The 27,832-nt window shown below is 36.6% G+C and overlaps 1 protein-coding gene across 5 annotated transcripts; it reads right to left on the bottom strand.

The window, feature by feature from the left end:
* Positions 1-465: 465 nt before the first annotated feature.
* On the bottom strand, positions 466-27,830 carry LOC122567633 (angiogenic factor with G patch and FHA domains 1). 5 transcript variants are annotated; one of them, XM_043726415.1, is made up of 9 exons: positions 27,696-27,830; positions 26,885-27,090; positions 26,569-26,809; positions 26,340-26,467; positions 25,985-26,141; positions 25,580-25,740; positions 25,041-25,483; positions 24,724-24,823; positions 466-2,221 (listed from the first exon to the last, which is right to left on the bottom strand). In XM_043726415.1, exons 2-9 carry the CDS (start codon positions 27,065-27,067, stop codon positions 2,072-2,074), a joined length of 1,563 nt encoding a protein of 520 aa, XP_043582350.1. In that variant the 5' UTR covers positions 27,068-27,090; positions 27,696-27,830; the 3' UTR covers positions 466-2,071. The 5 variants fall into 5 exon arrangements, with proteins under 5 accessions (XP_043582350.1, XP_043582351.1, XP_043582349.1 ...); XM_043726416.1 differs by lacking the exon at positions 25,985-26,141 and adding an exon at positions 26,187-26,262 and having other exon boundaries at positions 467-2,221; positions 26,340-26,498; positions 26,573-26,809; positions 27,696-27,829; XM_043726414.1 differs by lacking the exon at positions 27,696-27,830 and adding an exon at positions 27,585-27,676 and having other exon boundaries at positions 469-2,221; positions 26,340-26,498; positions 26,573-26,809.
* Between the last annotated feature and the right edge of the window lie 2 nt (positions 27,831-27,832).

Below are 27,832 nucleotides of genomic sequence, written 5' to 3'. Positions count from 1 at the left end.
GAGCGACACAAAGTGAATAACATAAAACGAATGACGTCTTACTGTCTTCACAACAGAGCCGCAGTCTCGTTATTCTACCGAACCTTCGACTGATCTTCCTGTTGAACTTTCCTCAACTTCAGATAGTAATTCAAGTTATTAAATACAATCATGTAGAAACATAAACTGTTTGACAAATATCTCTCATTGAAGACTATGAAGAACTGGATATAAGTGCACCGTAAAGTTCATCATATTTAACAACACGTATTTGGGATAAGAAGGAAATATACAATACGTGTCCAATTTAATAATTAAAATTTCTGTTAATGTAATATTTTCTATTAATTGAAACAGTAAACGTAAAAGCTTATTGTACATCGCATTCCATGCGATATTTTCTTAATTTTCTGAATCTCAAGTCCTTCCCATTTCCATAGAAATAACAAGATACAAGAAAAATGAATGGAATTTAACCATTTCCCTATTTACATGTACACGACTATTTGTGAAATTGATCGTGAATATATTAATTCAAATATATCGAAGAAATAAGTGTCGTGTGGCAAAACTCGTAACAAAAAAAAACTGTTAGAAACACGTGTAGGGAACGCGTTTAAATCATGCAGAAATTTTAATAGACCGATCAGAAAACGGAGTTGCAAGCGTCGTGGTTCCGGTCGCGAACCGCCTGGAAATCGTGACAAACGTCGTGGCCACGAGGCGCGCCGTAAAAATAATGGAGATCGAGCGTCGCTGGAAGTAGTTTATTATGAAAACCGCACGATGTGCCGAAGGAGTTAAGGGCTTGGCCTAAACTTACGGCTCGGCTCGGTACACTTGCGCCGAGGTCTTTGCACCGTGAAGTTTGCTTTATAAATATCGCCGGTGCACCGGAGTGTCCAGAGAAACGAACCGTGTCTTGGATGAAATGAACGGTCTAAGACTCTCTTTGCTTCAATTGCAACGAATCCGTACGTGTTTTCGATCCGAGATGCAATTATTTCCTCTGTTCCCCATCGTTTCCCTCATTACTTTTCATGGTGATATTAACAGCTTAATGATGGTAAAAAATAGAATCGTTGTGTGATTGACGGAAGCTTTGAATTGTTAAAATTGTTCATACAGTTGCTTACGAAAGTATTCGGATGCTTAGCATAGAAATTTTTTAGAATAGATATATTATGTATCGTATACGAAACTGTTTGGAATTTTCTTATCGTTGTAACGAGATACGATTATCCTGATTATTTTGGCAAAATTTGGAACCAATCTGAAAACGTACATAGAAGACAATTAGTACTAAAGAAGGTCTATAAAAAGTTTCAAGATTGAGATTTCCTATTTCAATGTAATAAAACTCAAGTGATGATTGCATAATACGTATTGATAGAAGACTATTGTTTGTGAAAAGAAAAAGGGTGGATTCAGATACGGGAATATAAGATACATGTAGCTATCTTATTTGTTACAAAAAGAGAAGAATAAGGAGTATCATGAAAAAGTAAATTAGGACAGAGGATTAGAAAATATGAAATAATAAATTTCCAATATGTCATCTAATTATAAAAATATAATAATCACGGAGCGGATATCAATAAATAAAAAAACCAATACAATTTATAACTCTTATTATATATATTAATCCTTAAATTGAGATCATTTTCTCATATTCTAACAGGAACATGACAATTTTTAATAATATTTCAATAACCACTAACTCATAACACACGCAAACATATTGGGAGAAATACCCTTTATTACAAAAATATTTGTAATTCATACTAGAGAAAAATTATAAGACGATAATGAGAAATTCATATATAACATTAAAAACTTGGCATATTCTTATTTATACTTTACACTTTTATTTCTATTTTGCACTCGATCCGCCAAATTTACTTTCTATGCATATACGATTCAAAAATCATCTAGCAATGAGCGTTAGAATTTTTCAAAATTCCGTATTTCACATAACGATGATGAGAATTTTTACGGTCGAACGTAATTGTCTTCGCTTACCGTGACAGACGATGAAAAAGCGCGTGCAATGCAAATCAAGCGTTTTTCCCGACAAACGTTCACGGTGCAATTATTTCGCATGGTCGGTTATTTCTTTGTAACGTTGCTGGGTCTTTCGCCATAACGCCTGCTTCTTTTCCGTCGTAGAATCTAGCTCGATTGTAGGAAATTCGCTGGTTGCGCCGAGACCGGTTTTGCTCGGATTATTCGTCAAAGGTACCTGCAAGCAAAGAACATAAATGAATACGAGATAAGCAGATAATTGTTCCCACATAATGTTTCATACGCTGTTTTACATAAATGCGTTTTTATTTTTTTCTTCTTCCTTATCCTATCGTTTAATTATAGCAAGCGGACGTTACGGTTGGATACTATAGATTATTCACGTAGTTTAACTGTAGTTACTGGGTATTTTTTTAATATTAAGGATACAAGGACAGCCTCTATGTAATACAAAATATCACCACGTTCATTGAATTTCCGCCTATGATATGTATATCATAAAATGTTTAGGAAGAAAGTAAAATTTAATCAAACTATAAAGGTCAATTCTACTATTTATTTAAGCACCAAACACAACAGACTATTTACTTAATTGTATATTATTTGCTATACTTTATTCGCGCCATCTCTATAGTATAAATAGAAAGAAGAAACGAGATCGAAGAACGGAGAAACGAAAGATTATTCGGCGACGGGTGTTATCGAGGGAAGGGTTATTTTAAGTTTCGAGTCGCAACCACTGGGCAGAATACCCTCTCTTGACGCGTATTTAGGGCAAGTGGCCTCCCCCGTCTGGCTTGTAAATGAGGCCCTATCTAGCTTTGTCGACACTTGACTTACTTGGTTGAAAGGAAAAGAGACGAAAATGAAAGAATGGAAAGAGTGTAGAAAGAAAATACGACGAAAGGATTTCAGCACGAAAACAAAGTCCGATCTGGCTGAAGATAAAAATATCTAAGAAAAGTGCCTCAAAACCGGAGACGAATGAAATGATAATAAAATTGAAAAATAAGACCAGAGAAAGACGATAAAAGTATCAAAGGAAAATTTGTCAGTTTGAGATACAATATAAACAAGAGAGATAAAGATAAATTTGCTATATATACACTTTCATTAAAAGGAGCATCTTTTGCCTTTCTAGTCGGGACAAACATTTTCGTACATTCTTCTAACAAATAAAAATTTATTTGCTTACGGTAGTCATTAGCTCTAATTGCTTCAAATTATTAATTGAGAATATACATAGATAAAATTTTAGATAGAAAGTGGAACATGTTAAATTTCTTACAGTGATTCAGAATGGTTGGTATTCGAAATAGAAACTGATCTGATGAGACAGATATAAGAATTTTTGTATAATTGTATTGAATTTATGATTTCTATTTATATAGCGACTATATAAGTGAATCAAGAAGTAATAATTAAAAATCGCTAAAGGGAAAGGTTTAGAATGATGGGAATTGAATTTATCGTATTAAATATTAACCACTAGAAATTACAAGGAATCTCGGAGTCGTTTCACAGAAAGTCAAGCGCCTCGGAAAATCTCAAGATCCATTTCATAAAGTTTCTTTGCCTACTCGCTGTAACTTAAAAGAACCTTGTTTATAAGTTTGAAGCAGCTGCAAAATGCAATACAGACGAATGGTTTTTAGACTTTAACAGAGTCGAGTGTCCTTACTTTCGCCTACGTGGAATTCGCCAAGTCGCAGAAATAACTCATTAAAGAAACGGTAAACTAAGGAATGGTGAAATATAATAATTAACACGGGTTTGATAAATACTCAGTCACTGTATTGATTATTACGATTTTCTTACCGCAAAAGTACCGTTTTAATTGCTGATCAATTTTTTTAAGGCATACATTGAATTAATTTCCAGTTGGTGTAAAATTAAACTTACGTAATCGTGATACATAAGAAAAAGCTTGTAACCAACTCTTCAAAATCATTAATTATAACATGGTACAGAAATTTCTTAGGTAATTAAACTTTCCAAGAAAACAAAAGCGTCATTCAGATTCTCAAACTGTAGTTCACCGATCATCAAGGAAGAGCATCAAAGCATCAAAGGGGTTGCACGGTGTTCCCTGCGAGTCGCTGTAATTATTTTTAGTTACAATTATCTTTATAGAAAATTTTACCACGAAGATTTTTAGCAGTTACTTATTTACTACTCTACTAATAGATGTAACATCGATCTTATATAAAAGGGGATAGGATTGTGAATCCTCGCTCTATTGAAACCTCAACGTATCATCCTGTTCCTCAGCTATTTATACAGAAAACTTTCTAAAAATATTCAATTCACACAATCTCTTTCCCAAACTATTAAAAATATCACATCCTTGCAGTACTTTAACCAACATTTAACAACAAGAATTTCTGCTATGGAAATTTTCTGCTTGTACCATTCTCGTCATCGTGTCTCGTACTAGATTCCTCGAAGGAAGCAAAAAAAGGACGAAGATGGTAGTAGGAATTCGCGAAAAGGAGGTATACAGGGAGGATCGTCGGAGGAAAGACGAGAACGGATCATGATCGAGCGACAGACGCGTTATCGTGCGCGTAAAATGAGCGCTCGTTACTCGATTGACGAGCTCGCGAGACGTTCAGGAGCAAAACGGCTCGACTCGAGTTTCGCTTTCTCGCTCGACGATGATGGCGATGATGCATCCGTCTGGCCTGTCTAGACCACTTATATATATTATAACTGGCGCTCGCTCGTCCGTTCTCTCCTCTCGCTGCTCGCAAAAGACGAACACCACGACGACCTTTCCTCTTTCGTCTCCATCTCTTTTCATCCCTCCTCCGTCATAGCCAATGGAACCATCGCGAATATATATTTTACCTGATTTATGTCACGAAGATGATTAATCTCTCCGGCCCGAAATGTTATCTCGGAACGGAATTAGTTTTTCTGTTGGCTCATCGTTGAGTCATCGCCTGGTGAATTTTGAACGGTTACCTAACCTTTATGTAACGCCGCGTCGCGTGCCTTTTATTACTCCCGATAGACGAGTCCACCTGCTATAATCTTGCACCATTAGTTTCCGTTCTTTTGCTCACTTTCAAGATCGGCCGAATTTTTATGTAATTTAGGTAATTTATTTGTTAATTTTTTGGAACTTCGTAAGATCGTAGAAACTAGGCGAATGAAGAAATAACGATGATAAGAATATTAAGTAAATCAATGAGATTTTCTTTTATAATTATTATGTTAGAAGGCAAAATTCGTTGATACAACCTGATTGAAAAAAATTGTGAATATTATGTTAACGCAACGTTGACTCTGAATGAATTAATGAAGCATTTGCTTTTGTAGCGGACAGGTACGACGAGATTTAATTGGCGATAATTAAGCCGTAACTGGACCGAGGATAATTATTCATATCGTCTACCTATTAAAAGTACACCTATCAATAGAATTTTTACATATGGATAATTTAAACATTTTCATAGAATTTTAATCAATCTCGTATGTGTAACCCCTTTGAGTTATATAAATTTTAGAAAATGTGTCAATACGAAACGTTCAAAATAAGAGGAGAGTAGTTACTATGGACGAAAACAGAGAAAGAAAAAGTCTCTAATTGTGTTGAGCAGTAAATGTTTATAAAATTATATCAAAATTTACATCTTTAAAAACCTTCTGTTTTTTTCTATTAATTATAAAACTTGAACATACAAAATCTAACTACGATATAATATAGAAATAGGTAAGGGTTAACAAATGTATCACATTATCTTTCTGTCTTATTAAATATTTTTATTACAATTAAGTATCTCACTATCTTTTCTTCCTAAAAAGAAATTAAAACTTTTCATGTTATTAATTCTTTACTGATCTCGTTGTAAGATGACAAGATGCGACACGAGCAATCTTCTCGATTCGATCTTTTAAAGAAGAGACAGTATAATACGTGGACCATAGATCGTTCAAGTCTAAACTTATCACAGCTGCTCACGATGAGCAGATGGACCAGACAATGATACCCGGATTACTTATTAAAAATGGATTAAAAATGTCTGTTGGACGATGGAACAGCGCGACCGTTTTCTTATGTACGATGCAGACAGACATAAATCGATGTCTGAACGGAGAAGCGGCTCGTAATATAAGCTATAGACAGCCAAGTGAACCGAACAATGTTCGATCATTGAATTATTTCCATCGAGTCCGATCGATCGTTGCTCTAATGTCGCGACCCAGATATCATACTTACTTTATGAGAAAACTCTTTGTTTTATCTGTGTGAATCATTGCTGTAGCCAGGTCTTGACGACACCAGCCGTAAGATTCGAAATAATTCAACCAATTCCAAACGAATAATAGTTAAATATTAATTAGAAACGTATCTTTTAACTACTTTAAATTTTCTACGGATTTCATGATTTTAAATCTTTATATTGCGTAATTGATTTCTGTAACTATTCTTGAGATGCTCCAATTTTTATAGGAAGAAAAAACTTTTTAATCTGTAACTTTTTTAAATTCTAAATTTTTTATAATTTTTTATGTTACAACTACTATAATTTGTTTTGACAATTCGTCAGTAACTCTGTTCAAATATATGCAACAGAAAGATGATCTTATCCGAGGCTTCAGTGTTAGCTATGAAAATATATATATAATAGTAGTCTGGTCCAAAAAGAGCTGTAAAGTAGACAATAAAGCATGGAACTGCTGGCAACGAAACGCGAAAACTGATGCGCGGAGACAAAGCGGGAACTAAAAGGGTGGAAAATAGGGAAATAGGCCAAGCTGGCTAGATGAATGACACAGGCGAGCGGAGGCAATGTACCGTGATTTCCTATTAGACGATGCAAACTCGTCGCCGCGTCGATGATGTTCACGCCTGTTACCCATTTTTTCTACCCACGCGTTTTCCTTCCGCAATCTTATTCAATTCCTATTCTATTACAGATAACAGCTTCTATTACGATATCTAGCACTGATAAAGCTTTTAAAAATCCACAGTATATTGACATACGAAATGATCGTAACATTTAATAAATGTCGATTATCGTACGAAAAGATAAAAGACAATAGACAGTTAGAAAGTATTAATTACATTTCCATATCTATTTTATATTCTACACAAAATTTAGCGCTTTAACAAAAAGAATAAAACCTTTCTCCCATTTCTCAAGCATGGAATTTCACCGATACGATCCAAATGCTCGAAAGTAAATTTCATTCCCGAGCGAGCAAATTCGATCGCGCAAGATCACGCCGATGACCAGGGCTGTTTCCGCTGGTTTCCGTGTCGGCGAGGAAGTCAGGCCACCAGCGCAGCGTTGCAATACACGACCGGCGCCGACGATTTCCAACGAGAGAAAGGAGACATCTCGGCCGGAATCGACGCAGCGTGGTGCATATGCACCTTTGAACTTCCAGGCCACCCGGTTTGGGACGAGGAGGAAGCAAAATTGCGAGGCTAGAAACACAGAGAGAGAGAGAGAGAGAGAGAGAGAGAGGAGGGGAGAGAGAAAGAGAGAGAGAGAGAGAAAGAGCCAGACACCGACAACAGTCGGTCGTTCGTTCATTCGTTGCCAGTTGGGAGAGGCATCCACAGATAAAACGGTGCCGCTAGTACAATAACATATTGAGAATTCGCGGGTTCGCCGGCAGTAGGTGGTAGGGTGCCAGACGGTCTGTGCCAGTTCGAAAGTTTGTCCCGGTTTGCCTGTCTGGCATGCCGGGAAGCGAGACGCGGACGCACGTGCACGAAGCACCTTGACAGGTTGAATATGGGCTCTCCGGAGCGCGGAGACAGCATATTGGGTTCGAAACTTTGCTCGTTTACAACGTCGCCACTATGTCTGCCAGAGGCGTCGACGATGGAATTGGTGGTGGTGGAGGCGACGCTCTGTGTTACCTGTAGAAATAAATGTCGCGACTCGCACTCTCTCTATCTCTTCGCGCTTTTTCTTCGGTGGCTTTCAAAGGATGTCGCTTTTCTTTCTCTACTACAAAGTCTATTTCTCTGACACGCAGCTGTCGAAGCAAAGATTGAATGAACGACATGCCAGCACGATTCGATCTAGGGAACGATGCTGTGATTACGTCGTTCTTTCCGGAAATTGCTTTGGGAAAATAGATGGTAAAAATAGTAATTTGAATAGTAGTTTGAAGAATTATTTTGTGTCTTTTGTAGGGTATTTTATTTCTAATTGCTGAGCCATAAGCAGATTATGAATGTATGTACATTTAATCCATTAAACACCAATGTTCGAAGATGCTAAAAAATTTGTATATCATAAAAATTTGCGATATAAAGTTGTATAATTGGTACAGGCTTAGAATGTTCAATAAGAAAAAACAATTACTTCAAATTATTTTCATATTAGCAAAGATTTAAACAACTGTGTACTTAATCCGTCAGTAAAACAGTTTTACAGGAGAAAAACAAAAATAGATAAAGCGAATAATCCACATCAAAATAAAAACACATAAATACCACAATAGAGCTTCTACGACTAAATTGTTGCATTTTTTTTATCGTTATTACCAAAACATCGCTTTACCAAAATTATTTTCTGTAGAATAATTCGAAGAGGAGCGCTCTGCCTACAAAAGAAATAAGAAAACATTCTCCTCCTCTCTAGTAGATCAAATTAAAAGCAACGGTGATCGTGAAGCGTGCACTGAAATAACTTAAAGCAGCAAGAGCGGAAGCCCTGTACTCGGAAAATGTGGGCCAATTACTTTCGGTCAACGTTTCCCCTGGTAAATACTCGAAAGCAAGTCCAAAATGAAACTCCAGGAACTCTACGAATCCTCCACTCTTGGAGGAACGTTCTTGCGCAGCCATCGGAGCCAACGATCTCTTAGTCGCTGAGCCGCGGCATGTTTGCACAGAATTAATTAGTGTTTGGTCGTCTATAGACTCTGGACTTGCTAGACTAAACTAGATAAACTAAGGCGCAGGTACCTTCATCCTCGTCACCATCACCACTTCCCGCCGCGCTTCTATGTATACGTGTGAATTTGCGTAAAACGTACACCGATGCACGCCTCTGAATCAAGACTCATTTAAATGATAGAATTATTCTACAATTCTTTTGCGATAAACGATAATCCAGTTACAATTTTAAACGATTGTAATTTGTTTCATAAATTCGCAATGGAATTCTAAACTGCCTTATCCTCCTAGATTTCTAATAGTTAATTAACTACGATTACCTAACTTGATTAGATTATTATACGGTAACCTAAATTAACTAATATAATTTTATACGCGTTACATTAGTTAAAATATCCAATATTACTACATAGATGAATAAAATGTTTAATTACAATACGAATACCAAAGTAGAAATGTTGGGAATATGATATAGTATAACTTTTTTAAATATTTGAACAAAATTAATTAATTTAATCCATCTTACGGGTCGCTTTATACGATTTAAGCTAGTAATTCTTATACTACATAAGTTTAACACAGAGGGATATACATAAAAAATGTTAAACCAGACAATTAATGTCATAGAACAAACGACCAGACGGAGCTTTCGTTCGTGAAACGAGGCAACAGATCGTTGCCAGTCGCTTGTTCATTCATATGTCTCGTTCGCAGAATGCATACACATGCATGTGCATCCGTCCTAGACAAGCATATAGACAAATGGGCAGACGTAGTCTTACATGCGGCATTCAGACGCTTGTATACATACACTTTGACGGCTTTATGGAGAGCAGACAGACACAGAGATGCCGCACATCCTGACCAAACTCGACACGATGTTACTGCAATGTCCTGCCTTATTACCTTTTTATTCTCTTTCCTTCCGTCTCTCCTTCGTATTCCTCATTACTCTTCCTTTTTTCTTGTACACTCTACATCCGTTATCTATTCTGTTACGTTGCACTCTTTGCTTATTTTTTTTTTTTTTACTTATTTTACTTCTTCCTATTAATTATATTTAGTTCAGAAAAATGATTTTTAGTTAATCTTAATAAGTCATTGTCGGTCTAAAATATTTATAAAAAGACTGAAATATGTTTGCTGTATCATTCCTTGCGAATACAAAATTAAATATACAAGTACGTGTATTTGAAATTCTTTAATTATTGTTAATAGTTCATAAATATATTTGTCCCTTATATTTGCTTTATTCTTGCCTTTCTTTGATTTTTATGATAACAGACTTATAATTCAGACGACAATCAGTCTAGTTTAATTCATACCAATTACGCAGTAGATCCAGACGACAGTGGTCAAACAATTTTCTACCATTGCGTTTCCTTCTTTATTTATGTCTTCCTCTTCGTTTTCATAGAATTTCATTCGTGAATTATGAAACTATCTATTATCTCCAATACATCTTCTAACACCACTACATCTGATATATAATTGTTTCTCTTCTTTATTCTACTTACAGTAATTACAAAAGGAACTTATACACACCCTTGCTTCTCAATGAAACGTCTCTTTGTTGTTTCAGTGTTTTCATTAACTCGACATCTAATTAACTACTAGATAAATGCAATAATAAACACAATGCTATACAAATACTTCTTGTGACCATCGAACATCATTTCTTAACTTAAATTCCTGAAATTCCTGATAACTGAATTTAAATTCCTCAATTGCAATAATATAATCAATAGCAATTAGCAGTACAACGAAATTTGTATCAGATTGCAAGACACAGAACTCGAAAAACATCCCTTCGCTTCTTTTCTCCCTCGATCTAAACATTCAATCACATCTTTATTCCGTCCAGCCCAATTCCTTTTATCTCTTCACCTTATATCAGTTCACCCCCGTTCCACCCTATGTTCTTTTCCTTTTTTTCTTTCAACCACTCTTCGACTACTTTATCAATCAATTCCATGCTCGTTTAATGCGTACACGTCGATGAATCGTCGAGGCGACGTACAGACAGGCGGGCAGACGTAGTCTTACATGCGGTCCGCTTGCACATGCACGCTTTGGCGGCTTTATGGAGAGCAGACACAGAGGAGAGGCCGCACGTCCTGACCGCGCGCGAGCATGGTCGCGCGATAATCCTGTGATGGATGTCCCTAGGTAGTCGGTAAGCCCTGCCAGCCAAGCTGCTCGCCACGTCGGTGTGTTTACCCAGACGGAAGCCGTCTGGCGGCGATAGGAGGACCGACCTATCGCGTGCGGTGTGTGCGGGCGATACGTCGCTTCTACTTCGACTACCACTAGGATATGCACCTCCGACGAGACGGCGTTTCAACAACGTATCTAGCCAGCGAATAATCGCGGCGGCGGCAGACCTCGCACCGAGAGCGGGGGCAGCTCCTTTTTTTCCGATCCTCCGATCTGATTGATCGCGACGATCACCCGCGCGATGGAAAGCACCGACGGGTACACGTCGTTTAACGTCACCCCTTCTGGGAGGTGGATACGTTGACGGCAAGTTAATTTGTGGAGATGTTCTTCGACGAAGAAAACGGATGCATGATAGGTATTAGGCATGGTGTGGTTCAGGTTGCTTGTTGATATAAAAGATGCGAGACAACAGTAATGTCGGGAAAATCCGCCATTTAACTTGTGTGATTGATTGGAGAATGTACACGACATTTAAATCTATGTGAATTTATTTTTGATAGGATGGAAGTTGTAAGTGTATATAAGAAGATATGAGTGAGTAGTAGTTAAATTATTTATAATAGCAATGGTTCTATTTAATAAGAATTTGATATAGTATATAATAAATAATATAAGTTGATATAAAAAGATATAATTTCTAACTTTACATGTTACCATTCATTATCGAATATCCCTTAAAAGTTATGACATTTGTTATTTCAGGGTTTTTGTTTGAAAATAGAATGATCTGTGCATTTCACTACGGAAGCTCGTTAAACCTATTGCATATTGCATGTGCAGTGGAAGCTCATATCCGCGAAGTAATGGGACCACGTCTGATCCGGATGAACGGAAATCCGGATAAACCGCGCATTTCCCATCTACTAATTTGTACCCACTACAAATACCATTTCAAATATATTTCTTACTCATTCACCAAAAAAAAAAAAAAAAAAACAAACGAAAGGAGAAATAATCTACCACCAATAAGGCTTAATCCTCCGATTAATCTATCGAATACACCCTTAACGTTTAGTTGATACACTGTAGGAAAGAAAGTGAAGAACGCGAATTAAATAACATTCTGTTTAGTGGCCAATCGAGCCTCGGTCAAAGCGCTTATGCGGCCGCTAATAAAACGCACTCTTTAATTGCTTTCAGCAAACGTCGCAACGTTTAATCATTTAATCAATTATTTCATCAAAAGGAGCCAAAGGAACTTCCGATCGTGCGCAATAATTATGTTCTTTCTGGGCTGTCTGGTTGCGTCCCGTTCCACGAGATTCACCGAGAACGGTCGGTTTGCGCTCGTCGATACGAGTCAGAGCCGGCTGCTGCTGGTTGTAATTAATAGATCTCTCGTTGTACATATTTGTATGTCGGGCCTGGTCGATTGTTCGGACAATGTACGCCTGTGTGTCGGCGGCATGGACGCACACCTCGTCTAGACCAATCGACCGCTTCTGGCTGCCGGATTCCTAGCCTGGCTAACGTTACGGACAGCCGACATACGGACGTATTACCGTCGCGTACACGTATACACGTAGACACGTGGATGTACACACAGTTGGACAGACTGTTAAACTGACGACGTGGTTATGCGCGCACGTGTGCGGCCCTCCTGTGTGCACAGCATTATGCGCTCGCGTCCGGTTCCTCCTGGCTGAGCTCCGGTTAATTTCGTTCCGTCTCTACGTGTCTCCCTGGGGTATCGTGCTCCATGGCTGGATCCGTTCTCGGACTCTGCCACGGTCAACTCGCCTATTACTCGCTTTTTACCGCCACATTTTTCGCTAATCTCTGGCAGCTCATGGTTTTTATCCTGACTGCATACTACTCCTCGAACTACTCGACTTCTTCCTTCACGAATCGTCATCCAATGGATTCTTGCCAAAGAATCGTTCCGAACAAAGATTTTTGACCGATTTTGATTAATCATTCTGTTATTTAGATAGATTAGATCCTATAGTTTGATCCTTGATACATAATGTATGTTTGTATTATATAGTGTAAGTAGAATGAACTTTACTTGGCATCGTTGGCTCGTAGATGATACACAAATTTGGGTTAAATCGCTCAATTTTAGAATATTCTATTTTAATTTATATATCTATATCTCATTTAATAGAAACTGTGAATTTTATTTATCGCGATACCTATGACATAACTATTTGCTTAAAATTTATTATTTCATGATCTATCAAAATATTTGTATATAATTATGCATAATTATGAGAAAATATTTAATAAAAATATTAAAATGTAGTCTATTCTGTGGCGGAAACATGATCAATGTTTTATTCTTGCTACGTTAGGTTACTTTCGTTCTGCAACGGAAATACGTTGAACTACACGGCATAATCCATTCACAGAACGTAATGAATGTTTCATTCGACAGTATCGTTCCAGTACTCCGATTAAAATATTTGCAACGTGAGAATATTGCATTATAACGCGATACGATCCCCTTCATTTCACAAGCACTTAGGGCTGCATTGCGTTCACGTACCGAGCACAGATTCGATGCACGTCTAGATGGAAAACTCCTTTCTGATATCTGCTGTGAATTCAAATAAGTACAATAACCAGGAAATGTTTAAGTTATACAAATCATACGCGAAATAGTTAAATTAAGCTATAGATCTTCTAGTATATTTAATTCTCGATTGAAGAGATTCTATATAGCTAAAAACAATCGAAAATATAATACAGGACCGGCCATAAATATTACGACAGTTACTGGTTACCTGTCCAGTATACAGAATATACAGTCGGATATACATAGTAAATTTATTAATAACACGATGTTAAGCAAACAACTCCATTCTTATATATGCAATTTTGAAATATAAAATAAATAATAAAATCTAAGAAATACTCGAATAAACATATTCCATACATCATCGAACTAATCAGACAACCACGATCTACTTAATTTCAGAATCCTAACTGAACAACACTCAGAATGCCACTAGAATCCTGGCGGAAGACCGAAAGCGTAAAAAGTATAAAACCATGAAAAATCACGAAAGCGAGAACGAAACAAAAGCTAATAAAACGTCGAACCATTTGCACGGACTCGCGGGCAATCGAATATGCGGGTATCTGTCAGAGGCAATGGGGAAAAGAAATTCTGTCGAGTAAACAGGCAATCTGTGGCGCTATGGCAGCAACGTGCGGACACCGATGGCTGGACAATCTGACGGTGCACCCGCATGCCAAGCGGTGCACCTATCTCCGCAACGGCGCGTTACGTGCAAGCGCGTTTACGCTCGGGAGCGTGTGTAACGACACCTGCACAATCTCTGATCCTGTCGTGCGTACGAGTCGTCTCTGCCTGCCTCTATCTACCCGGGTTTCTTATCTTTCTCACGCTTCTCTCTTCTCTTGCTATCGCTATTCTCCGTATGTACTTACGTTCTCTGGTCCGTTCATGCACCATCATCCGCAGAAAGTTTTTCTCTCTCATTTTCGCTCTTCCTCTATCGCCTACTGTCTCAGAGGTACACACACAGAGAAGTAAAAAGAGAAATAAAAGCCGAGAAAAAGAAAAGAAGAGCGGTGAAGGGGTAGAGAAGAGAGAAAAAACGACAGAGAGAGAGAGAGGGAGAGAGAGAGAGAAGGAAGGAGAAAGTAAGCGGCGCGATAATCTGGTACCCATGGTTAGTCAGCAGATCGCCGTCTAGACGGCAGCGGCGTTTGTGTTGGATTTATTTGTGACAGTGGGTTCCCACCTGTTGCCTCCCGCGCCCCTTACGAAACGCACCGCTACAACTTCTCTCTTTGCCCTTTTTCCTTTCTCCTCCCTTTTTATCTTCCTCCTTGTCGTCCTCGCCACCACCTCTTTCTCTTAGTCTCCCAGCATCTGTCTGTCTCTTTGCCCATTCGCTCTATCTCCCTCTTTTTTCCAGTTCCGTTCCGTTCTCTCAATCCGTTAGCGTACCATAAATCCTATGCGTTCTCCATTCACTCTATAGTCAGTCCTTCCTAGCATTCCCTCTTCGCGTTACAAAACAACGCGCGCAAAGAAGGACAGACCCTCTCCCTTCCTCCATTCCTCCTCCTCACTCCTCTGTTGCCCTGCCGCCCACGTTGAACTGACACACGGTGAAACACGCATTCATGCTGTCCCCGGAGAATTAGCCCGTATTGCCAGAGAGAGAGATAGAGAGAAAGGAATGGAGAGAGGGAGGTAGATAGTGCAACTGCCGAAGGGAAGACTCGCCCCAAGGAGATTAAAGAATGCTTCGTCAGTGACTTTGGAAATTTCGACGTCTGACTGACGCACGTCGGAAGCGGGATTTAATTTAGAGAGGAGGAACCGATCTGGCTCCTGCTGCTCTCCAATGGCTATACGACGGAGCCACGTGGACCGAACTATGATGGTCTGACGAGATCACTCTTACGAGGTAGGATGCAGAAATGCAGACGATGTTTTAACCTGGATAGGTTAGACAGATTTTTGTATGAAACCAGACTTGCCTCTATACTATGTATGTAGGAAGCAGTCGATTTTACATGTTCAAATAAATAATTGATTTTCCGAATGTGTCAAGCTTGAACATCATTCTTCGGTACCAGAAATTAACAATGATTAATAAAGGAGTTCATAAAACAACCACGACTACAGAATCCACATCAAGCTTCCATGTCATGGCTATAATTATCATGAAACGCCTTACGCCTTTTCTATGTACGATGAAATATGAATCTATAACTTCGGTCTTGCTAGAGTGGTCATTCAATCAACACTAGCTTAGCGGAAGATTGATTTTGATGATGTCATACCTTGGTATATGCATAAATTAGTACGCAATGAGTGTGCGGATAAAAAATCCTATCGGCTCAGGCGTATTCAGGCGTATGCAAGTAGGCTCGCATGCCAAGGATACTTTATGTTTGAGAGAAGTGTTCAGCCACAGGTTAAATGTCTCTACCGTAATAAAATTTCATAAAACTAAATTCAATGTCACAGGTATTTGTTCTTTGTCATCCTCTCATTTCTTCCTTTTACATATGAAATGATTTTACAATGAAGTGATGTATAAAAACTGTTGGCTAAATAAATTTTTCATTTTATATGTTAAAAGAGATATTTTAAAGAATTTTAACTCGTATTTAATATAAATATAAGTACCGTTTTATAACTATCTTATACTCAATATGCTAGCTAAAATTCTTTTATATATCACTTTCGAAATATAAAGTGAAAAATTTATCTGGCCAGAGACTTTTGCACATCACTGTAGTTATAATCTGTCAAGACTCGAATAATCGATTCTTTCTTCACTGATAGAATTCTCAAGGTAATTGGCCAACATTCTATGTTTACCGATTTTATCTTCTTTGATATTAATTCAATTCGAAGTGTGCATGATGTTTACTAGATGAGATCTTGCAATTAAAAGGAGAAGAAGTTTTTAAGTGTAAGCAGCTTGCAGTTTAATATTTATTCGTTGCTGCTTTCAAACTGATATGCTAGATACATAGATAAGTCGATAATTAAGATATAAATTGTATATGAATACTAATGAGGAACTAACAAATCGCAATAGTGTTTCCTTTCCTCGATTATTTATTTATATTTTCAGCGTTATGTTAGAGAAACCGTGAGAATATAATTTTGTAACTTTTTAGTTTTAATATTCGTTTAGTATAATTGAAACAATAGAATACAGATTTTGCCAGACTAATCGAAGAAATCAGAAATAAAATTCTATTAAACTAATACACAGTTGTATCTATATTTATTTACCACAATTTTTATAGATTTGCCTTATATAAATAATAATATGTATGTAATAAACCGACATGAAAAAGTAAACACAGATATTTTAGCATTAAATTTAATTAAGGTTTCTAAGAAACTCACATTACTGAGAGGAATATTATGGAAACTTGTACGATAATGTTATTTAATTTACATGTTTCATTTACCGCGATCACGATAGACATCGGCAATTTTCTGCTTCAATGTAAATAAAATACCAATAAATCGTATAAAAATTCCTTTTAAAGTAGCTCTAAATGACCACTTATAAACAAATATCACGACAGTGTGTATATAACGATCGTAAAATGTTGCTTTTTGATTTAAATTTATAATCACGACAAATCTCGCATAAAGCCAGCGATAGCTAAATAATAGGCTCGGTTAATACTTAATGTTAACGATCCGAAATAAATAAAACCAGTTTATATAAAGAATGCAGTAGATATATGACGCGGTACACGCCCAGGAACAGCATATATAAAAGGGCGCAATTATGAACCCGTTAAAAGTGGTACCGAAGTAACTTTATAGGCACAAGTATATAGAATTAAAGTTAAGGAAGAGCGTTAAAAATTTTGTCCTGTAATTTTCATAATTTACAGAGTGGACACAGATCGACGAATAAATTTCACTAAGTGACTGGCATCGGGTCTTTCGTTCGTCCTTTCTCGTATACCTTCCCTCGAGATGCCTACATTTCGAGACAAGATTATAAAACTGTTCCCTTTTTTCACCTTTTCACCTTTCGCTAATAATCATCGATTCAGTGTCTTTCTCGTGGGTCAAATTTTGAAGAAGTTCTAGCAAGCAAAAGTCGATTCCAAAGTTATGCCCTATTTTATGTATTTTTACATATTATGTGCATTTTGCAATTCTACCAATACGACTTTAATTTATTTTTACAATCTCATCTAAAATTTCAATTTATCTCATAGAACTATATGTATATAATATACTCGTTTCTCTACAGTTATTCAACCCTTCATTTCAATACACATTAACATCAACTTAGCCTAACAAAGCTCTTTCCAGTGTACATATTACTCCAAAGCAGGCGTCGTAAAAAGAGTAAAATAACATCCTATCGTAAAGAAATTAGAAAAGCCGTCAAAAAAAAGTGGCGAATGGAAAATTGCATTAGCGGAACACAATGAGAATTTATCACCGTTGATCTTTGCCATAACCGGTAATATAGCATAATGCCACGGCTGAACTCTTAATCTATGGTGGCTGATGTATTAATTGCTCACGATTGTGACTTATAATCGCGCGGAAGGCTCCACGGCCGCTTTATCCGGCACATCAGGCTATCACGCTCTGAGGGTTTATTAGCCGGTGTAATGAAAGTGTCCGAATGCGTGAACGAAAATTTCCAGTGAGTGAACGAGCGTGAAGAGGACGAGGGGATACCCTTTCCAAAGAAGTTGCGGGTAGAGAGCCCTTAAGGATCGTTCGAGCATGGAGATGCGAATCCACCGGTGCCGTGGAAGCAAGCTGGTCGATCAGAACCGGCAAAAATCGACATATCTGCATAAACCGGCATGGCAATGAACGAAGATCGTAGATAAAGATTGCACATTTTTTCGCATAACTTTGTATCGTTCAGCCGTGACCGACGAAGCTGTATCGACGACGACGACGACGTCACAAAAGAGAAGCCATTGTATTATATGGACATGGATACTTGGACACGCAGATATTTACTTGAATGGACATGGATCGATGAACGATATGATAAACGCGCAAAAACATGAAGCATAAAACGATTTGCAAATCGTTAAAAGGCACCTCGTGAGTAATTGATAAGCAGATTGATTTATAGATACCGAAATATAGATTGTACTGTAGAACGTAAATAAATTAAAAGTATCGTTTAAAGATAGGATCAAAATCGCATTACCACCCTAAAACATAAAGATCGTACAACCCGATTTAAAAAAAATTAGTCAAAACATAGATTAAAAAAAGTCCTTCTAAAATAACTACTGCCCCGAACGCCAGAGTTCCTGTAACCTTCCCCGGTACGTCATGCAAGCATTAAAATCAAAGCCCTACGGATAAAGAAAGTTGCGGGTTGAAAGAGGCAAACGCTGGATGTAGCCGGGAGGAAGGGTTTTTTTCTCAGTTTTCGACGATGATCTCCCAACGTTGTCCCGAATTCCAAAGACAATGGGTTCCCTCCGGGGCAACCGAGGGAGGTCGAGAGCTGATCCTCTCCGTATCCTTGCACTCTCCTGCCTCTTTGCATTACATAATATCGAAACGACCTTGCGTTCCGTCGTACCACCTGCGGCAGGACTGCACACGTACACTTGGTGTACAACTTCCGCTCAGAACCCTCTCTCTCTCCTTCTCTCTTCTCTTCTCTTTCTCCCTCTATCTCGGCCTCTCTTCCTCCCTTTTACTCCTTTTTCCTGGCCCGACCTTTACGTCTTCGTTCAACGCACGAACTTCGTGCATTCTGCCCCGTGTGCCTTTTTCTTCTCTTACCACTATTTTTACTTTCGCCAGAAGAAAAAGGGACCGGTGGATGAATAGAAGGCGCGCACAAGGCAGCGAAACGAGCAGGAGGAGGACGCCAGCAACAGGTTTTGGCGGACAAACAGGAGACCGGGAGAGTCGCGAGTCAAGACCTACGATTCACTTTTATCCGGTTCTCCTTTTTTCTCCTCGCTGCTGGATCTGGCGCGAATCAAAACACTCTCGATTCGGACGCGCCGTCAATTATCCCGGGAAAAGACGAAAGTTGAAAGCGAATCGGAGAAATGTGAGATGAAGGGGATGGACAAGAAGATATTTGAGGCTCTCAAAAATCAAATTCTCCTTTTGTAAATTTCTCAATTTCGTTGCCCAAATACACAATTAACGTTGAATTTCTAAAAATCAAACAACTTGTTCCCATAAATTTATCTATCGGAAATAATGTCGAAGTATCCATATTCGGAGTGGTATCGATCTCTAAGAAAGATACTTTGAATAAAATGCATGATTTTTCCAAACATCCTCAGAAATGGAATTCGGAATTCCGTTGGAATTAATATATTGACAACCTCGCTACTTGTCAGACAGGTTGTGTGCATTTCCTTTGAATTATAAAAAGACAAAAATCTATGAATTTTCAGTCAGGAAATGTAATTAATCAATGACACGCATTATTGCACCATCGTCGTAAGATCTAAATCTTTGGATCACGTTTAGAAAGTTGCTTTCAACATGGCAGGTCAAAATCAGTTGTGACTAAGGGTGATTTTCGTATGAAACCCACGAATATCACCAAATCAATTTATTTTATCGAGATTTGTACTGCCAATTATTCATGTATGAAAGTACAAGATATAAGAAACACTGACACAGGAGAAATATCGATGGATATCAAACTATGTTGCTTTTTGCTAGTTAAGCGTATTTGAAAAATTAAAATGATAAATGATATAACTGACAAAATAATAAAAACCAATTCCTTGATGCACAGTCTCGATACAAAACTTTTTAATTTCAAACGCGCGTGCAATATTATGCTTCTCAAAGAGAAATCGTAGAAAGCTCTTCCAATGAAAGATTTTATGGAAGCACCACGAGCCTCATTCCTTTGCGAGACTACGTTGGATTATTTATTACGTCATTAATCAATCAGGTTTTTCCTCACTGGTACTGTAAAGGGCGAGGAAATGCAATATGGAAATGAATGTAAATCGTAAAAGGCACTACCGTGGATATTCACGCTGTAACCGTGAAATGGCTCGCAACAGCCGGTATACGCGAAAGTCCATAAAATGAAATTGTTGCAGTTTCCGGATGCACTTTAAGGCTGCCTCATATAGAAGCGAATTGTAACATGTTACATCTATTGCGTTTCAGTTGCAATTGTTTAACGATCGACGTTACAAGTCGGTTCAACTTTACAATCCCAATACGTTGTATAATACAGTCCCAATAAATTGGAAGCTTATTGCATTATTTACAAGCGACACGGTATAATCCAAATGAAGAAAATTAAATGTTTGAAACAACAATCTAATAATATTTTAAATTTCGATTATTAATATGATCTATTATAACAAAGTTCCATCTTTTTAATTATAATTATTTCATAAAAATATTAGTTTACATAGATATCTGCGGTTTAATGAAGGGATTGAACATACAAAATCTAGCTAGATAATACGACGAAAATGAAGCTTAAGTAATCTTAAATGAACTTAAACGCACCTCTCAAATATTTATTATATATTTTCATTAAAAATTTCCTTAATTTCAATAACCTGCGACGCATAAATATCAAAGTTTCAAAAGAACACTTTACTTCATATAACTGAAGACATTTGTAAAGTATGCAAAATAAAAACCAAGTCCTCTATTCTAATTCTTAACTTCACGTTACCGAAGCAACAGCCTTCTACGTCAAAGCAGCACGCTAATAAAACTTGCATTGACCTGTTATCTCAAGTGTCTCTTGTTAGGGATCGACTCTTTTACGCGAGCCAATAATAAAAAGTAAGTACTCGCCTTACCTTGCGCGAGTGAAGGCACTCAAATAAACGAACCTACCGAGATTTCATTTGGTCAGATAGGACACGCATCCACCTACACCTGTTAAAGGCACTTTCATAGTACGGGACAATTTTATACTTTATCGCATGCTCGTGGTTTACTGTCAATCGCCATTCGAGAACTTTACAATGTCTGGTTTACGAACTCTCGGAGTGAACACGCGGATTCACCCTCCAAGAGCTAACCGTCTCTCTCTTCCTTCTCCTACCTTTTCACCCCTTTCTACGACCGTGAACGTGTTTCCAGTTTACGATGTAGGTCATACAGGTTCGACAAAGAGAACCTGCAGAAATAGGTACGCAACGTAAAAACGGAGGTAGTCGATATAAAATTGTAACAACTGGTTGCGATGTAAAGCGGTTAGACGAAGAGAATGAACGCGGTATTACGTAGTTGCGAATTTGATTTCAATTTTATTTAAAGTTTCATCTCATCGGTAAATAAGATGTATACTTGTCAGTATAATTTGTGAGATATAATATCGATATTTTTTGATAGTGACACATAAATGCGTAATATAATATAATTTATGCAAATTTATATCTTTATGAGCATAACTAAACAAGTGGAACCTGTGTTTATGAATAGTCAATGTACTATATAGCAATTAACATAGTTTTATTAATAGATGCATAATTTTAAACGAAAAATGTTTAACAAGGAAACAACTTATTAAGTGCGTTTTTAAATATGCAACGAAATACGTATGCGCAAATAAATCACGCGATCTCATGCCCAAGATAGATCATAATAATCTTCGCGAAATTATAAAGCCATAAATCATATTTCTCCCTTAAAATCACGCGATCTTAACGTATCTTTAATTGCTTGAAAGCTAGTTATACGTATACGATTAAATCGCGTAATACATGTACGCTCGAAACTGTACCATTTCCCTTTGCAACAAAATTACAATAACTCGAAGAGAAGAAGTCGAGTCGACTTACTTTTCTGTATCACAAATTTTCGTAAAACACGTACATTTACCATCCGTAAAATTGCTTCCTGCATTATACAAACGGTAAGGACAGAAACAGCTGATGCATGAAAATATATTAATTACTTCACACTCGTTAAAGACTCGTAGAAAAAAGCACTGACTCTCCTCTCGGTCTCTACATAAGGCATGGTATGCATCGTGGATCGTGCAACAATAGCAAAAGTCAAACGGTGTTTTACGAACAAAAAACACAGTGTAGAAGAGGAATCGTCGTCCACGGAGGAACGAGGATTGCAACGAGGGGGAAGACCATCACACGGATAAATTTACTGGAGGTTGTCGGACATCAAGGAGGATAAAGGTGTACAAGCAAATTTAGCAGACACGCGTCAAGGTACACAGAGACGAGAGAAAACAACGGTCTCCATCTCCCTTAGTTTCCTTTCTCCCTTAATCCACCCCCGTGGAGGATCGCGTTATGTGCCTTTCCTCATCCCCTCTCCTTAAGCTCAGAGCGTGCAATAGAGCATACGATGCGTCTAGACAAAATAATGATTTGGATTTCAATACATTTGCATTCATTACCCGGGGACACCTCTTCTGTCGCTCCCTCTCGCTCTCTGCTGCTCCCGTTTTCGTCTCTGCCCCTCGCGACGATCCCCTCTACTATTCCGTTTCATGTCTCGCAGAGTTACGCTCGTTATCATATGAATGCTCTGCTCGTACCGTCGGCGCTCGTTTCGTCGCCGTCGAAACGCGATGCGGCCGGACGAGTAAGCAGCACCACCGGCAGCCAGAACCTGCTTGCTGTCTGGCTTTTGCACACGCTATCTTTCATGTCTGTATTACACATATATACGATGCACGTGTATTGGTATCGTACGGTGTATCGGACGGGTCAGTCAGGGGGTGGTGATGGTGATGGTGACGGTGGTGTGGAAGCAGTAGAGGAACAGAAAAGACTCGCAGGGGGTGAGCCACAGTTTTTAGCGTGTCACGTTTCGCCTGAAAAAGGCGAACGAGGCCGGATTGCGAATTGCAGCGACACGACCCCGTTCAGCTAATGAGTGGCTAAGCGGCCGACGTTTCTATGCACCTTTTGCACTGGACACACGTGCTACACCACGTTTGGCTTGATGCTACAGGCCGACAGAAAGGTGAAATGAGAAACGTATCGCAATTGCCGATTGACGTCATTGGCATCGCGGCGGCGCTAATACGCGCGCTGAGAACGACATTCTCTGTCGACGTTTACATACCGTTGGCATCTGGCGTCTGGAAAGCCATTTCTGAGAGCTATGAAGACGAGACATTTGACACGGACACTTTAGAACATACTGCAAGAGAGATGTCAGTCTTCGGATTGACGCCACTCTGTTTTTAAAGGAGAATTTTGGAGATTTTGAATTGTTTGAGTCGAGAAGCAACTTTCATGTTGTATTAGAAATATGCTTGCAATCTATTTGATTTTGTATAATATGATTTGAATTTGTAGGGTGTAAGAGGGAAAAATCCAAGAAAATAGCGAAAATTGACGTACTCTGTCTTATTTAGATGTTGCGATCTTGTCTAGATATTCCAACTTTGACTTATTGTTAGATATTGATCTTTAGAGAATGTGGAGAATATATTGTATAGTTTGCGATAGAAGGATGAACTCGATTTACTTTGAAATTAATTGTTACGAAAAGTTTGTCGAGGCTGAATTTTTCGATTATAATTGTAAAATAGTAGTTCTAATTAACTAATCTATTATTTTCTCACATATGAATAATTAAGTAGAATTGTACCGTAATAATTATACCTATATTTGCGAAAAAGATAACTGTTTTATTGTAAAGTATACAATTATTTTCAATGCAATATTTATGATATACTTAAAAAGAAATGGTTAAACTTATGAATTTGTTTTCTTTTCTTACTACAAACGAATCAACTTCTGTTATATTTAAACGATTAAATATCTTAAAATTACGTATTCCATTACAAGAACCGTTGAAATGAACTGAATTTTTTTTACACTAGGTCAAAATTCTTTTTGTTGATGTATAACAGAATAAAGCGACAAAATATTTGAAACATTTAAAATAGTCATAAATTCTTATTTTATGAATTACATCAACGTTTTGGTATGGAACATAATTGTATTATTCGTTTAATATAAATTAGATATATATTAATTCCAACAAAATCCAATATAAAATGACATAATAATACATAGGTATTATTAAAATCCCTATTATCTTTCATGGTGCTATAATTTATATGTTTATAAATGTAAGTATTATCATTTAAAATATTGGTACATTTATACATCATAGTAAATATATCAGAGTAAAAAAATCACATGTTAGAATAAATACAAAATTTGTAAGGAAGAAGACTTACCGGTTCAGTTGGTCCATCTCTTTCCTTCCCTAAGGATTGTCCCTCAGACCAGCCCATTTTTGATAGCAGTTTAAATCCCCTGTTGTCTTTTGCTATAGATCTGCAAATAAAATGCATAACAAATACATAAATGAAATGTATGTAAGTGAAAACACTGCATGAGAAGACTCGCAAAATAAACAAGAAATAATAAAAATCTGGAATTACAAGGAAAGAAATGAAAAAATAAAATAAAACATTGATAATATGTTTTAAATATATCTTAATTGCTTAACTGCAATTGTTTTAAAGCATAATACAACAAATAAGTTACTTACGTATCCATTGAACTTTGTTGTGTTTTAGCATGATGATTCAAAGAACCGATGCACTGTCTTCGATTTTGCGCTCTGTCTTGGTACCCCAATGCTAATTGACTAGCACTTGCGACATTATCTTTTTCTACGCCAAACTTATGCTTCAGCCGTCTCAATTCTTGTTTGTGTTGGTCTTTCTTAGAAGCTTTGTTCTCTTCTGCATTAATGCTTTGCTGAACAAGTCCTGGCTCACAGTGGCCACAAGTTTCATTTCCATTATGAATGTGACACAACAATTTCGTAGTACTAACTTGTATAATCGAACCATGTGAAACTTCATGAGGTTCAGATTCTTGCTTAGCCACAGACAATCTTTTACCATTCAAGAACGTGCCATTTCTTGATCCTAAATCAATGACTTCGTATATTTTTTTATCTTCATTATATAAAATGCGAGCATGATGCTGAAACATCGAAGTTTTTTACTTAATATCTTATACAAATAATATTGTATACGTAAAGAAACTTTTATTGTTAACTTAAAAATCTTTTTAACTTACTTTACTTATATTTATATCTGGTATTACTACAGAATGATCACCTTCACGACCAATTGAACCACCAGTATATGCAACAAAAAAGAGACTCCCAATTTTTAATTTTGATAAATTGGTTTCCTTAACTATGATTCTCATGCATGGGGGATAGATTTTTGCTAAATCTGAAATAAAAAATCAAATCGTTACAACAAAATGTTAATGAATGTACTCCCATTCATAAAATATTCCAAATATTATTTGCAAACGTATATCTATTCTATTAATTATATTGTAATTGCAATTAATTATATAACTGAAATGTAACTAATAGCAATTATATATGTAATCAAAAAAAGAAAATTAAAATCCATGAATCATTATTTAATAAAATTTTTTTATTTTTGTGCAAAATAATTAAAAATAAACCTTGATCTTCCTCATGGTCACTGTCACTACTAGTACATAATTCTGGAGTAATATCATTAGAATTGCTGTCACTATCATTGCTTGAACATTCACCCTCCTCAAGTTCATCTTCCGACCGTTCTTCTCTTTCCGCAAGTTTGCGTTTCTTCCCCTCATCCTACAAGAGAGACATGTGTGCATATTAAGAGCATAGGATAATTACCTAGTGCTTGACGCCTGTATTTTTCAATTGATATGTTTGAAAGGCCATTTATTAATTCATGTATGTCATCTGAAACCTGGAATAAAAAATGCTTGTATGTGATCGATTTTCTTTAGAAATATGATACGTAACAACAATAATTTAAAACCCAACCTTGGTTGTCTTTCTAGTTTTCTGCTCCTTCTTGCTTTTCACATGTGCAGCTGCTTCATTCACAGTTACTTGTGCTTGACTATGGAATTGATATGTTCCACTAATTTCATCATAATAGTAATATGTACCTGTATTACCATCATAATATAAACCTTGTTTCTAAAACAATTTTTTTTTATAATATGTAAGGATTATCAATGAAAATTTAATACTGTTATTGCATACATACTTACTGCATCATAATAATATCCACTGTTGTAATCATAATATAAACCAGAAGTTTCTTCATAGACAAAACCAGTTTGTAACAAAGCAGACTCAGCTACTTCTTTAACTTGTTGTATAATACTAGTTGATGTTTTATCATTATTAATATTCCAATCCTGACATGATTCTTTTTCATATTCTAATGGATTCGTTTGAGTTCCATAGTCAATTAAGGTTTTCTTTTCCATTAATTTTTTACTTTTCTGTGAGCAAATAAAAGTATAAAATAAGACATAAGAAATAACAGAAAAACTATATTTAAGAAATGTAGTTCTCACATGTTCATTGAGTTTATTTCGTAATTTGGCAATCTTTTTGTTTTGTTTTTTAATGTGATCGCACATTCTTTGAATAAATCTTAAAATGTGGGGGAAATTATGTAGTTCTTCTTGGAAATCCGCTTCAAAATCTGATTTTATTTCTCCTTCATCACTTTCACTAGATATGTTATTTTCTATCATTCTGTTTGCTTTATATGCTGAAACTAATAAAATAAAATTTATTATTTGAATTTTAAATTTCCATTAAATTAAAGAAATGTTTAATAGTAATTTATTACACAATTTTATTTACAATTTTTGATGAAACATATGAATTATAAACACTATACAAAATTTGAATTTTGATGTTCTTCAACAACTTATAAACAAACACGCTAGACTTGGAATATAACCTCTAATCCAGATAATGTCAAGAATCAAACTCACTTATACAAATGAAACAGAATAAAGATCTTGTACTTCGATTGTATAGACAGAAATAAGAATAGTACATATAAGATCATAACAATATAAATAAAACTTATATAATATTATTTATAACTTATAACTTATAAATTATAAATTCATGCAATAAATTTATACAACATGTATGTACAATATTGTAATACAATATTTCTATTTCACATTTTCGTTTTACATTTACGCACAAATTACAATATATCTTGTTCTTTAATTTCAATTAAAGCATGATACCTACATATTCGATGTATCTATAAACAAACTTATAATTCGTAGTGCTAATTTAGTTATGTCAACAGAGATCAATTCATAGTTTTACTTGTACATTTAAAATACTGTAATTCTTTACCTTTCGCGCCTTTTTGAAATATGTATCCCTTTTCTTATGAAGACAAACCTAAGAAACTTTTCCAGAGAAAGTATATTAACTTTAGATCATATATCTAACATAAATAAATGAATAAGTTCCTAGTGTGATCATTCTGC

Source organism: Bombus pyrosoma, linkage group LG5 (assembly GCF_014825855.1).
Source record: "Bombus pyrosoma isolate SC7728 linkage group LG5, ASM1482585v1, whole genome shotgun sequence".
Taxonomy (NCBI): domain Eukaryota; kingdom Metazoa; phylum Arthropoda; class Insecta; order Hymenoptera; family Apidae; genus Bombus; species Bombus pyrosoma.
This window is presented reverse-complemented; position numbering and strand designations above follow the sequence as displayed.

Coding starts and splice junctions, on each gene's coding strand:
- LOC122567633 (XM_043726412.1), bottom strand. CDS start 27,067: ATGATAGAAAATAACATATCTAGTGAAAGTGATGAAGGAGAAATAAAA. Junction 26,810..26,884: donor GAAATAAACTCAATGAACAT/GTGAGAACTACA, acceptor ATTTGCTCACAG/AAAAGTAAAAAATTAATGGA. Junction 26,142..26,339: donor AAACTAGAAAGACAACCAAG/GTTGGGTTTTAA, acceptor TCTCTCTTGTAG/GATGAGGGGAAGAAACGCAA.